Source organism: Nycticebus coucang, chromosome 6, assembly GCF_027406575.1.
Source record: "Nycticebus coucang isolate mNycCou1 chromosome 6, mNycCou1.pri, whole genome shotgun sequence".
Classification (NCBI taxonomy): domain Eukaryota; kingdom Metazoa; phylum Chordata; class Mammalia; order Primates; family Lorisidae; genus Nycticebus; species Nycticebus coucang.
Genome location: NC_069785.1, coordinates 79,771,117 through 79,786,062, shown reverse-complemented (window position 1 = coordinate 79,786,062; position 14,946 = coordinate 79,771,117). Strand labels below are relative to the sequence as shown.

The 14,946-nt window shown below is 35.5% G+C and overlaps 1 protein-coding gene across 1 annotated transcript in view; it reads right to left on the bottom strand.

Annotated features, from left to right (window-relative positions):
* Positions 1 to 14,946, bottom strand: part of SCAPER (S-phase cyclin A associated protein in the ER) — a 580,407-nt gene that overhangs the window by 346,520 nt on the left and 218,941 nt on the right. Inside the window, exons 16-17 of the mRNA XM_053594624.1 lie at positions 13,048 to 13,203; positions 6,384 to 6,526 (exon numbers count right to left, since the gene is read on the bottom strand). Coding sequence (XP_053450599.1) covers positions 6,384 to 6,526; positions 13,048 to 13,203 — 299 coding nt within the window. The remainder of the gene's footprint in view (positions 1 to 6,383; positions 6,527 to 13,047; positions 13,204 to 14,946) is intronic.

The window sequence follows — 14,946 nt, the reverse complement described above, 5'->3', positions numbered from 1 at the left end:
AATGAAAGTTTATTTAAATAAAGAAGGAAAAATGTAAAACCAGAACACTTCAACATAGAAAAGAGGTGAAAAGAAGTTGTAGGATAACAACTCTGCAACAGGAAGGACAATACACACCTAATGTAAGTGCTCAAGCTAATACAAATCTTGAAGAAAACATAGGAGAAACTTCATAAAACATTAAAACTTTTGCTCTTCAAAGACATTATTAATAAAAAGATAAGCCATAGAGTATATAAGTGATGTGTTTAACAGAGGATGTGTATCCAAGTTATATAAAGAGCTCTTACAATTCAGTAACCCAAGACTCAACCAACTGAAAAATGTGCACAAGACATGTATAGACATTTCACCAAATCAAATACATATATAGACACTAAACACATGAAAATTGCTTAAAATCACAATTATCAGAGAAATGCAAAAAAAAAAAAAACAATAAAATATGACTAGGTACACACTACAAAAATATACATTTAAAAAACTGATCCACGAAGAGCTGTAAAGGAACTCAAAGTCTCATTTGCTAATGGTGGTATGTAAAATGGTAAACTCACTTTGAAAGAACAGTTTGTAGTTTCTTCAATAGTTTAACATACATGTACTCTACAAACAAGTCATTCCTCTCCCAGTTAATCGCATCACCATGAGAAATAAAACTGAATGTCTACACAAACTCATACATGAACATCCATATCAGCTTTAACTGAAATAGCCAAAAAACCAGAAGTAACTCCAATGTCTGCAAACAAGTAAATGAATAGTAATTGGCAACATATATACAAATACTACTTAACAATTTTAAAAACAGAGCAAGCTATAAGTATGTACAACTTTAAAAAAATCTCAAAATAATCATGATTAGTAAAAGACAACAGTCAAAAGAGAAAGCAAATCAGTAGCTGTATTGGGATGAGGGTGGAAGGAAAAAAGAATGGATTACGAAGAAGCATGAAAAAAACTGGAGGTCAGGGTAATATATTCATTATCTTGATTGTAGTGATGGTTTTGTGGGAGTTACATTCGTGAGAACACAACAAATTGCACACTTTAATAAGTATAATCTTTTGTATGTTAGCTATACCACAATAAAATTGTGAAAAAAAAATTTAAGACTATCAATTCCAATTATATGCAAAGGTGTGGGGGATCTGAATACTCAAACTCAGACATTTGGCAATGTCTACTAAAGTTGACTATTTGCATACACTAGCCTCCAGCAATTCCATTCCTAGGCATAGATCCAATAACTAGCCAGTATTATTAAAAATAAGAAAAGTGATTACCATGAGGAAGAAGAAACACTGATGTGGAGGGAATATGAGGGGTTTTCTTTGAAGTGCTATTATGTTTTAGTTCTTGAACAGACTGGAGTTGCATGGTTGTTATGATAAATTGATTGAGCTATACACTTATACCTTTGTGTAATTTCGTATTTATGTTATAATTCATAAACCTGTTCACTATTTTATAAAATACTTACCCCCCAGGTTAAAACCCTGAAAAATTAGTTATCTAAATCTAGTAATGAGGTATATCAGCAAATTACAATGAAACAACAAAACAAAGTTGGGGTTATCCTAGGAATGCAAGCTGGATTTAACATTTTAGAAAATCAGAATCAGGCTCAGCACCCTTCGCACAGTGATTACAGCGTCAGCCACATACACTGGCAGGGTCAAATCCGGACCCAGGCCATCTAAAAAAAAAAATCAATGGCAACTGTAACACAGAATAGCTGGGTGTTATGGTGGGTGCCTGTAATCCCAGCTACTTGGGAGGCTGAGGTAAGAGAAATCCGTTAAGCCCAAGAGTTTGAGGTTGCTGTGAGCTGTGATGCTACAGCACTCTACTAAGGACTCTGTCCCAAAAAAAAAAAAAAAAAAATCAGAATCAGCAGAAACCCCACAAGCCAGGAGAGAATGGGATAATATATTTCAAGTGCTAAAAGAAAAAAAAAAAAATGCCAACAACAAATACTATATCTAGGAAAATTGACGTTTATAAACAATGAAGAAATAAAATCTTCTCCCAACAAACAAAAGCTAAAGGAATTCATTGCCACTCGACCTGCCTTATAAGAAATGCTTAAGGGAGTTCTTCAAGAGGAAAGAAAATGGTAATAATTACTATCATAAATACATATAAAAGTATAAAACTAACTGGTAGAGGTGAATATTATAGCTAGTCAAATTCAGAAAACTACACAACTATAAGGGTGGCATATAAAGGTTGAAGGTCAAAAAACATCAAAAATAACTAAAGCTACAAAAAATTGTTAAGGAATACACAGTATAAAAAGATTTTAAGAACCCCCTGCAATATTAAAAACATAAATTGGTCAGGTGTGGGGGCTCACACCTGTAATCCCAGTGCTTTGAAAAGCCAAGGTGGGAGGATTATTTGAGGCCAAGAGTTGAGACCAGTCTGGGCAAAATAGTCTATACAAAATATTTTAAAATTAACCAGGCAGGGTACTAGGAACAGGTAGTCCCAGGTCCTAGCTACTTGGAGATTAGAGTTGCAGGAGGATCACAGGAGCTCAGGAGTTTGAGGCTGTAGAGACCTGTGATCATGCCACTACACTCCAGACTGGGTGACAAAGCAAGACTCTGTCTCAAAAATAAAAAAGGAAAAAAGATGAATTGTGGGAATGGATGATAAAAGTCTAGTTTTTGTATGTGACAGAAGTGAGTTGTTATAGCCTTAAAATAATGAATTATAAGATGTTTTATATAGGTCTCCTGGTAACCAGAAACCAAAAAACTACGGCATATATACAAATGATAAAGAGAAAGGAATCAAAGCTTAGCACTGTATAAAGTTATCAAATCACAAAGGTGAACAACAGAGAAAGTAAGAAACAAAGAAGACACAAAACAACCAGAAAACAAATCTTAAAATGGCAGTAGTAAGTCCTTTTCTACCACGAATAATCTGAATGTAAACAAGTAAATTCTCTAAGTAAAAGTCATAGAGTGGCTCAATGGATAAAATTAATACCCAACTACATGTCAGCAATAAGAGACCCACTAAAACATTTACAACACTTACATGCTGAATATGAAGGGATGGAAGAAGATATTTTATGGCTATACTTATATTTGATGTAATAGACTTCACCTTAAAAATTATCAACAGAGAAAACACAGGTCATAAGAAGTCAATTCATCAAGAGGACACAATAATTGTAAAGATATATATACATAGATATATATATCACTTGAGCAATTAAAAATATAAATATTAAAAGACATGAAGGGAGGGGCGGCGCCTGTGGCTCAAGGAGTAGGGGGCCGGTCCCACATGCCAGAGGTGGCAGTTCAAACCTAGCCCCGGCCAAAAAAAAAAGACATGAAGGGAGAAATAATAGCAATACAATAAAAGCCAGAGACTTCAATACCTCACTGCAACAAAAGATAAATCGACAGAAAATTAATAATGAAACACTGGACTTGAACTATACTTTTGAATAAATTGAGCTAATAAACATACACAGAACTTTCCATAGAACAGCAACAAAATAAGCATATTTCTCTAGCACACATGCAGCATTCTCCAAGACAGAAGACATGTTAAACTATGAAACACCTCTTAATAAATTCAAGAAAAACTAATCATAGCTACAATTCTCTCATACCATGATAGTATGAAACTAGAAGTCAACAACATGACAAATCTTCAAAAATCACAAATATGTGGCAATTAAACGACATGCTCTTAAATAACCAATGGGTCAAAGAAGAAGTCAAGAGTAAATTTGAAAATATCTTGACAAATGAAAATGTAAACATAGTAAACCAAAATCTACAGGATGCAGCAAAAGAACTTCAAGAAGGGAAGTTTATAGTAAGAAATGCCTACATTAAAAAGGAAGAAATTCCCTAATAGACATTATAGCTCGAGGAACTAGAAAAAGGACAAACTAAGCTGAATATCAGCAGAACGAAGAAAATAAAAATCAGAATAGAAATATATCAAAAAACAAAAAAAAATCACAGAAAGTATCAGTAAAACTAAGAGTTGAATTTTTAAAAATTAAAACCAACAAACTCTTAGCTAGTCTAATTAAGGAAAAAAAAGAGAAAAGACTTCAATAAATAAAATCAAAGATAAAAGTAAAGAAAATATAATGGACACCTCAGAAATAAAAAGGAAAATAAGGGACACCATTGTAAACAATGCCAAAAATTTGGATAATCTAGGAAAAATAAATAAATTCCTAAAAAATTACATACTGCCCAAGATTAAACAATTAAAAAATAGAAAGTCTAAATAGATCAATAACTACTAACAAGACAGAAGAAGAAATAAAAAACTTCCCTGTAAAGAAAAGTCCAGGAACAGATGGCTACATGGTTGAATTCTACCAGACACTTAAAGGTGAGTAATCCTCCTAATTCTAAAACTTTACGAGAAATACATCTATACTTATAAACACATTGTATGAAGCCAGCATCACATGAATATCTGAGATAAAGACAAAACATGAAAAGAAAACTACAGTCAAATGTCTCTGATCAACACTGATACAATAGTCCTGACTAAAATATTAGCAAACCAAATCCATGGGACTGCAAATTAATACACCCTTTTTGGAAGGAAGTATGGAGAATATGCAAAGAACTCAAATTAGACTTCCCATTCAATCCTGCAATCCCATTACTAGGCATCTACCCAGAAGAAAAAAAAAATCATTTTATCATAAGGACATTTACACTAGACTGTTTATTGCAGCTTAATTTACAATTGCCAACAAAGCAATTACCAATGTGTTGTTTTCTGTTTGGAGGATCTGTACAGTTCTGTCAATGGGATGTGGAAGTACCCGGCAATTATGATACTGCTGTTTATCATTTTGTTTAAACCCAGTAGAATTTCATTTATGAATCTGGACACTACTGTGTTGTAAGAATAAATATTTAGGATTATTAAATATTCTTGTTGATTTGGTCCCTTTGCCATTCCTTGTCTTTCTTTACTTTTGTTGATTCAAAGTCAACATCATCTGAGAATGGCTACATTGGCTTTTTGGTTTCTAATTGCATAAAATTTGTTTTCCATCCTTTCACTTTGAGTCTAAACGACTCCTTGTGGGTCAGATGTGTTTCCAAGAGACAACAGATATTTGGATTGTATTTTTTTTTTTTTTTTGTAGAGATAAGAGTCTCACTTTATGGCCCTCGGTAGAGTGCCATGGCCTCACACAGCTCACAGCAACCTCCAACTCCTGGGCCCAAGCGATTCTCTTGACTCAGCCTCCCGAGTAGCTGGGACTACAGGTACCCGCCACAACACCCAGCTATTTTGTTTTTTTGGTTGCAATTTGGCCGGGGCCAGGTTTGAACCCGCCACCCTCGGTACATGGGGCCGGCGTCCTACCGACTGAGCCACAGGCGCCGCCCAGGATTGTATTTTTTTATCCGTTTGGTCAGCCTATGTCTCTTCAGTGAGGAATTCAAGCCATTCACATTTTTTTTTTTTTTTTTTTGTAGAGACAGAGTCTCACTTTATGGCCCTCAGTAGAGTGCCGTGGTGTCACACGGCTCACAGCAACCTCCAACTCTTGGGCTTCAGCGATTCTCTTGCCTCAGCCTCCGGAGCAGCTGGGACTACAGGCACCCGCCACAACACCCGGCTATTTTTTTGTTGCAGTTTGGCCGGGGCTGGGTTTGAACCCGCCACCCTCGGCATATGGGGCCGGCGCCCTACTCACTGAGCCACAGGTGCCGCCTGCCATTCACATTTATTGAAAGAATTGATGAGTGTGGTATTTTTCTGTTCATTCTATTGGGTAGATCCTTACTACTTTGTTTTACCTCTTCAACCATTGCGGTTACTGCCCTCTGAACTTTAGCTTTGGGATGGTTTTACTCTGGTGGGTGTCTACCATGCTGATCTGGTAGGGCTGAGTACCTGCGACAGGGAAAGTCTGCTCTTCACAAATTGCCTCAGTGATTGCTTGTCTGAGAAAATCTTTATTTCTCCCTCATGTAAGAAACTTAGTTTTGCAGGGTACATGACTGTAGGCTGGCCATTATTCTGTTTGGGAAGGCTGAAGTTGGGTACCACTCACTTTTGGCTTGTAGGCTTTCAGTCAAGAAGTCTGCAGTTAGTCTGATCAGTTTTCCTTACTGCTTACAGAAGTGCCTCTTTTGAACTTACATTGGCCAGCCTTATGATTTCAAACATGGGTTGTAATTAAGCCCATAGAAATATATGAGAAAATGAAAATTCAACAGAAATACAAAAAGCCCTGCCATTTGCCACAACAGAAATGGAATTGGAGAACATTATGTTAAGTGAAATAAGTAAGCCAACCACAAAAAGACAAATCTCACATGTGTTCATCAGGATCAAAATCAAGATAGCAAACGACACACCTAGCTCTTTCCCGGGCTGCATCCTCGCGGGCTTTTTCCTTTTCTTGCCTCTGTTGTTCAATTCGGGCTTCTTGTTCTTTCCTCTTCATCAACAATTCTTCTACACGGGCCTGCCGTTCGGCCTCAAGAGCTCTCTTGCGTTCCTAATGTTAGAAATAATTTTTAAAATGTTAGAATCATGTGTAAAATAAAAATAATTAAAGTTAACAACTTTGACACTAACATATTCAAACCAAGTAGATCCCTAGCTCACCTCAAATTAAACAAAAATCAAAAAGCAATGATATCTGGTTTTCCTATAACTTGTCAGTGTTACACACAACTATGGAAATAAATACTATTAAAAGCCAACACTATATCATACTTCTGTGGGAATTTAATATGTATTTTCTGATTACTAACTTCAAAAACCTTATGTTAATACACAACTATAGAAATATCCGGAAAAAAGTTAACAGATTTTATTTCTGAACTAAGGTTTCATAATAGATTCAAACAAAGAAAGCTTGTGGGAAGGAGAAACAGATAATATAATACAAGCAGAGTAGGTATGAGAGTGGGCACTGGGTCAGATTCCCTGGTTTTGTTTCCTGACTCCATTATTTACTAGCTGGGTGAGTCTGGTCTAGTTAGTTACATTCGCTGTGCCTTAGTTTTCTGGAAGATTAATATATATTTCCTAGGATGTTATAAGGAACAGATAATACATGAAAAGCACTTACCACAGGGCCTCGCATGTACAAAATTCTCAGTAATTATCATCATTGTCACCATTAAGACAGAAGATACGAAAATAGGAAAAACTTCAACATAAAATACTATGTCCTATAGTACTTTGCTAGTCAAAGTACTTTGTTAATTTTCACCATGTTACTAACATGTTCTTCACGTAATTGATACATTGCTGTCAATAATTACCATTCCCAGGTAGCTAGCACAACTTCCCTCTGGTCCCCCTTCTGTGATTAATGGAATAAACTGATCTAGGCTCTAGCATCCATTACTTATAGAGCCTTGGGCAAGTTGCTTCATCTTAAAGAGTTTCAGTTTATTGTGAGATCTAAATTACGAATATAGGTAAGCTCTCAGTACTGTGTTTAGCCGCAAGGGATAGCAGAAAAAAAAATTAACAAAGCAGTTTTTGTTCCAACAACACTGAAGAGAGATTTGAACATTTCTAATACTTAATGGAGCTCACAATTGTAACTTTATTTCCACATGTTCTCTCCATCCAAGAGAAAGAAAACCTTTTAAAAGTAATAAGCCAAAAGATCTCTCCCTCCCTCCCTCCCTTCCTCATTCCTCCCTCCCTCCCTCTTTCTTCCATGGAGGGAGTGTGGTGGGTGGAGATAGAGAAAAGTGGACCAGGAATTGAAGAGATGGACGAGGTATTGAAGAGAATGCACTGATTTCAAAAGGGCATATTTGGCAGTGTGCAGACTGCTGGAGTCATATAATAACATTTTAAATATATTCTTTAATGTCAAGCATGTCTTTATGAACTTGTAGCTATTTCTTTTCTTTTTTTTTTTTTTTTTTTTGTAGAGACAGAGTCTCACTTTACCGCCCTGGTAGAGTGCCATGATGTCACAGGACTCACAGCAACCTCCAGCTCTTAGGCTTCCGTGATTCTCCTGCCCCAGCCTCCCGAGCAGCTGGGACTACAGGCGCCCACCACAACACCCGGCCATTTTTTTTGTTGTTGCAGTTTGGCCGGGGCTGGGTTTGAACCCGTCACCCTCAGTATATGGGGCCGGCGCCCAACTCACTGAGCCACAGGCGCCGCCCAACTTGTAGCTATTTCTCATTACTAATCAAGAATAATGTATGCTAACTTGATGACCTATAGGATATCTCAAAATCTCTTAAGACTAATATACAATCAAATCTGGAATAGTAAATTTTCTCTATGTTGTTGTTGTTGTTGTTGTTGTTGAGACAGAGTTCTACCCTATACCCTGAGCTGAGTGCAATGGCATCGTAGCTCACTGCAACCTCAGACTCAGGCTGTGGGCATCATGTTGCCTCAGCCTCCAAAGTCACTGGGATTACAGGTGCTTGCCACCGTGCCCAGCTGAGTTTTTTAATTTTTTCATGAGTTGGGGTCTCACTCTCGCTCAGACAAGCCTCGAACTGCTGAGCTCAAGCAATCCTCCTGCCTCAGCCTTCCACAGTGTCGGGATTACAGGCATGAGCCACTGCGCAAGGCAGTAAATTTTCTCTATTAAAGAAAATATAATCAAAAATATTTTCTCTTAGAGTCAAACTGACTTAAAGAAATCTGTGTTATGATTTGTATAAAGAATTAAAACAGAATTTTATACAGAATCTGTATGAAGAATTAAAACAGAATTTTTCATTTCATATTTCCTAAAAACAAGAGATTCAGGAAAATAATTCTGAAAATTATAAATTGTGGGCACAGCATGTGGCTCTAAGGAGTAGGACACCAGCCCCATGTACTGGAGGTGGTAGGTTCAAACCATGCCCAAGGGGGGAAAAAAAAAATCAAGCAAAAAAAAAATCAAAAATAATAAATTGATCTTATGAAGGACATACCTTATACGGACACATTTATATAAAACTTACTTTATGTATGTGCAATATAGCCATGTTGTAGACTCATAAACCTAACATCAACCTGCTGATTGTCTTCATGGATATAGGGCCTACTCCAACCCTGCACTAAAAGAGATGACTGAACTTTAAAAGGACCCAACATTTTATTTCTGTTTCTAATAACTAGAAAAGAAAATTGGTAACTATACAGATAATGAGTAAAATATTTAATTCGGCTAGCAATTCCTCACCTACATTTTAAGTTCCATAAAAAATAAAAACAAAACTTTGGACCCTACAAACAGCCTCGCACAGAACAGGGATTCCTAAATATCTGTTTAATAAACAAAGTATGACTTTGCAAAATAACATGTATTATAAATCCAAATGCCTACAGGTAAAGAAAACAAACATACATCAAAGGAATTAGAACTAACTCTTGCCTTCTCAGTGTTCCATTATCAGGATGTATTTATGGCAGCCAAAGAAATGATTGTACAACCTTATTTTTATAACTATAATTCAAATGACTAAGATGAAAGGATAAAAAAGAATACCTTAAAAAATTAAGCATAAAATTGACCTCAAGAACATATATAACAATAATAGCAAACTGAGATAAACATGGCAGTAGTCAGTATTTTACCTAAAAGAAGCAAGTATCACTACTCCCTTTAATAGTTTACAGGAATGCTTCAAGTATAACTATAAATAGATGGACAGTCTTTCAAATTCTATATTAGGTTAGGATCTTACCTAGGATTAGGATTGTTCTTGTCTTTACAGAATGCTTGGCTTCTGTGACTTATACATTTAATAATGAATAAATTATTTATTTATATAGTTAATAATAAATTTTTAACTACATATATCAGTTATATACTACCAGTGAATTTTTCTAACAATATCAGCGTATCTCAACTAAACTATAAGTAGATATGTTCAAAGTTTTTTATTGAAAATTGAATCCATAAGAAATTTCTACACTTTTAAAAAGGAAGATAATTCTGAAGGGCTAAAACCATTTTACACTTAAGTCAAGATGTAATCAGTACAAAAAATTCCTTACTACTTTCCTCTTTTCTTTAAGCTTTAATGAATGTTCCCAATTGTGAAGTGAGTCATTATTTCTAAAATGAAGAAAATGATTATATTTCAAATATTCAAATCTACTAAACGCAAAGAAGGAAGCAAAGGTGTCTACTTAACAATATGTAAATATGTTTCTCCCCAAGTCCCAGCTAAGAAGTCACCTTAGCCAGAGAATGTTGCCTGACATGCTCCTTTGACCACAGAGCTAATTATTGCCTCCTCTATGGTATCGCTGAACTTTATACATTCTTTAATTATACTGTTTCATATCAAATTGTAATTTATTCTTTACCAGAAAGGCAAAAATCATGTCTTATTTGTCTCCAAATTATTAATGCCTAATGACTGCTGAAAAGTAAAACATAACTTAAAACTATAATAATTTTTATAAAATGGCCCTGATATAGAGAAACGAACAAAAGTAATGCTGAAGATTCAAATTAAAAATTCAAACATATCATTTACTCAGTTAAAGGATAAGTTAATAACAAACTTACAATGATAAAAATAAAAATCTTGATGTTCCTTTGAGAGAGAAAGCTATAGCTTCTCTAAGAGGAGTGCTCTGTATTTTTAAATATAAATTAGCCTAGCACTGATTAAAATACACTGTACTCAAATCACACAGAAATCAGGGATAAATATGGGAAGGCTTTCTAATGCTCATAAACAGCAAATACTAATCAATAAACTTAAAAATATATTGATATTATAATTTACTAACACCAATGCCATAAAGAATCATAAAACATTAACACCCCTAATTTTTAACACAATCAATAAAACTGCTCATGTTCTGCTCCCTAACTCTATATGCAGTGTGCTCCCTTATTTGTACCTGTTTGAGTTTTTTAACTTAAAAAGGCATAAATATTTAAAGTATAAATGTTCCCTGAATTCTCTGTTCTTTCTACTCTCTATATAAATAAGGCGTTCTCTTTTGTGCTAAGGAAAATACCTTTACTGTCCAGCACTTATCCTAATGTGATAAGATTTGTTATATACGTATATACCTCCCTGTTGAGTTCAATGGCACACATTTTTCATAGCTTTGACCCTTGCAAAACACATGACTTGCAGTAACTCAATAAAATGATCACTGAATGAACTAATAAATATTAGTCAAAATAAATATGAGGTCTGAAAATTAACTTTGCAAACTCAACCTAGAAAAAGTGCTATATATGTCATTACTGAATATCATATGATCATCACTGACGCTCTCCTCTTGGGAAGCTATGCACTGACACCAATGCTTAGTCCACCCTTCAAAGCAACTTTGGAACTCTTTTTTCTGGAATAGCCATCAAAGTTGTCTTCACATTACACTGGATGTCCTGAATGTCATCAAAATGTCTCCCTTTCATTATTTCCTTTATTTTCAGGCAAAGAAGAAAGTCGTTGAGGGCCAGATTAGGTGAGTGGGGAGGATATTCCAATACAGTTATTTATTTACTGGCTAAAAACTCCTTCACAGACAGTGCCAAGTGAGCTGGTGCACTGTCACCATGCAAGACGAATTATTTGTGAAAAGTTCAGGTCATTTTCCTCTAAGTTTTTCACACAGTCTTTTAGCACTTCTAAATAGTAAACTTGGTTAACTGTTTGCCCAGCTGGTACAATTTCATAATAAATAATCTCTCTGATATCAAAAAAGGTGAGCATCATACAACTGACAGAACCTTCTTCATCTTGGAGAGCTATCTGACGTCCAACTCTGCACTTGGATGCTTTGTTTCAGGGTCACATTGGTACACCCATACTTCATCACCAGGGATAACACAGCCCAAAACATCGTCTTGCCTCTCCCAGAGGTCTTAGCAAATTTCAACTCTCCTTTGCTTTTGTTCATCACTCTTTCAGGACCATTTTTACACAACTTTTCTCATGCTAAGATTTTTAGTTAAGATTTTCCTAACTGTTTCTTGATCGATGTTTATTTGTTCTCTAATGCTTGTCATAGTCAACCAACAATTCTGATGCACAATTTGACAAATTTTTGCAACATTTTCATCAGTTCTGCTTGTTACTAGCTGCTCTGACTTCTCTTCATCAGGGACACTTCACACAGAAAATGTTTAATAATGCTATTTTCTTCATGGCATTATCCCCATAAACTTGGACTAGTATGTCCCTGATTTCACTTCTATTCTTGCCAAGTTTAACAATAAATTTAATGTTTATGGCTCTAATTCAAACTCCAACATTCTTGCAACAGCACACAAAAACATGCTACAATAATGAATGCCACTCAGCAAGAAACTGTCACACACTGACATAAACACAGCTGTGAGACACTGACATACCCTGGTTATGAAACTTTGCTGCCAAAGTAAGCTGACAGTGGCAAGTTCGCACACTTAATTGTGAGACCTTGAATAGTGTGTCTGCATTTATATCTGAATTCTGCAAAATTTGTTCTCTACATCCAGAAGGTCAGGTCTTAAAAGAATCTATGAGTAAGAAATTTAACTAACAAAGATCTAAAATCTATAAACAGCAGTACAGTTTATGCCTTAATCTTCTCTCCATTCTGAAAATGACAGCTAACTAAGGGTTTGCTGCAGAGGTTAAATATTTGAATAACTAAGATAAGTGATGATACTGCCTAATAAATTACAGGTGCTAATAAAGAGTGCCAGGTTCTAAGAGTGCCAGGTTCTAAGGCTGTATATACTGATTAAAAAAAGGAACTTTTTTATTGGGGGAGAGAAGCATGATCTTGCCCAATCCTAGAACAAATTATAATCTGTCCAGAGCAGTTTAATCATTCACCTGGTTGAGGCTATTTTATTTTTCTATTTTAGGCTGCACTCTACTGATGAAAGAACTGATTATCTCATTTAAAGGAGTGCACACTATACTTTGGCAACCAGACTTGATGTTTCCAAAGAGTAAACCATTTATTTCTGGGCACAAAGGTAAGGTTTTATTCCTTCTCCAGTCCTCAGCGTCTAGTCAGAGCCTAAAATGTGACAGATGCTCAACAAATGCTTACTGAATAAAATCCTACCTGCACAGCTTCATCCCGAGCTTGCTTTTCTTCCTGTCTTCTCTGACGTTCTTCCTGTAACTCATTAAGCCTTTGCTCATACTCCTTCAGCTTCGATAAAACATCATGGCGTTTATTCTGAGCTTCAAGGGTATTAATAAAAGCAATTTCATTTACCTTTAATAAAAAACAAAGTGAGGTTCAAATCAACTTAATTCTAAGATACATCATAAAAATAAGAATTCTACCATAAGGGTGGTGCTTGTGGCTCAAAGGAGTAGGGCATTGGCCCCATATACTGGAGTTGGCGGGTTCAAACCCAGCCCCGGCCAAAAAAAAAAGAAATCTACTATTATATCATTATACAATAACACAAAACAGTGGCAAGGCAAAGAACAGAAAACTAGAATGATTTATGGGTCTTTTCCTTCAATATTTACCCCAAATAATAACCTAGCAAATATAACAAACTCGTAGGCTGTAGTAAGAAGTGACTTAGAGATCAGCCATTGAATATATTTTTAAGTCAAGAAACAATTTAAGATTCTTATAGAAATCATCTTATAAAGGTCTACCTAACACTATTGCAACTTACAACTATACAAATTACACAAGTATTTATTAAAAAAGGTATGTGCATGGTATTCTAATGACTTTGAAAGAACAAACAAAGTAAACAAGTCATTTTTCTTTAACATATTGAATGGGTGACAATTAGGAACAAGGAACTGAACTCTACACTGCATTCTCCACTTCACATGTCTTGATTCTGAACAGCCAAACTTAGCTGGAGAAAATACAGATTTTGTAAGTAAAGCCAGTGAGTAAAATACAGCTAATGAGGAAGCTCAAAAAACCTGCTGGGATCAAATCTCTCATTCATGAAAGCCAGAGGGAGAATACACTACAAGTGAAAATGGCAGAGTACACAGGAAAGTGAACACAAGAACTGACACTCTTTGACAGATCAAAGACTCTAAGAATCCACGATGAATGGAATAAAAACTATCTCAGAATATTTTATAAATCTTAGACAAGTAATTCTGAACTTTCTCAATCTCCATGAGGCCATTTTTATAGTACTTTTATAAATAGACAAATCACATAACCGTCTCTCAAACTGGATTAAAAGTAATGAAAATACAAGACAAACAAGTAAATTCAAGGAAAATGTATTCAAATTATATCAGGACTCATATGTTAAGCATAATCAAATGAAAGAAAAAGCAATGAGACCTAATGCATTAAGCAAAATAAATAATACCAAATTCAAAGGGAGCGGAGTATACAAAAGTCAGATTTTTTTTAGAAGCCAATCTAGCCAGGAGTGGTGGCTCACGCCTGTAATCCTAGCATTCCAGGAGGCCAAGGCAAGTAGATTGCTTGAGCTCAGGAGTTTGCGACCAGCCTGAGCAAGAGCAAGACCCCATCTCTAAGAAATAGTGAAGCATTGTAGTGGGCACCCATAGTCCCAGCTACTCAGGAGACTGAGGCAAGAGGATTGCTTAAACCTAAGAGTTTGAGGTTGCTGTGAGCTATGATGCCACAGCATTCTATCAAACGTGACAAAGTGAGACTCTGTCTCAAAAAAAAAACAAGCCAATCTAGAAGAAAATATAACTTGGAAAAAGCAGAAAATTCCTTAGGCAAATTTAGTAACATTGAACAATTTAACAGTAACATGTAAAAGATAGATGTTAAGACTTCAGTACCTTTGCTCTTTTCCACAGGGGATACATTCTAAGATCTATGGATTCCTGAAATCATAGATAGTACTGAAATGTAAACAATCAGTCCTCCATATATGTGGGCTCTTCACCCATAGGTTCAAGCAACCGCAGATCAAAAATAATTTAACGGGTGGTTATATATGTAATGAACATGTACAGATCAAAGATATTAAGAGTTTAGAGTTCCAGA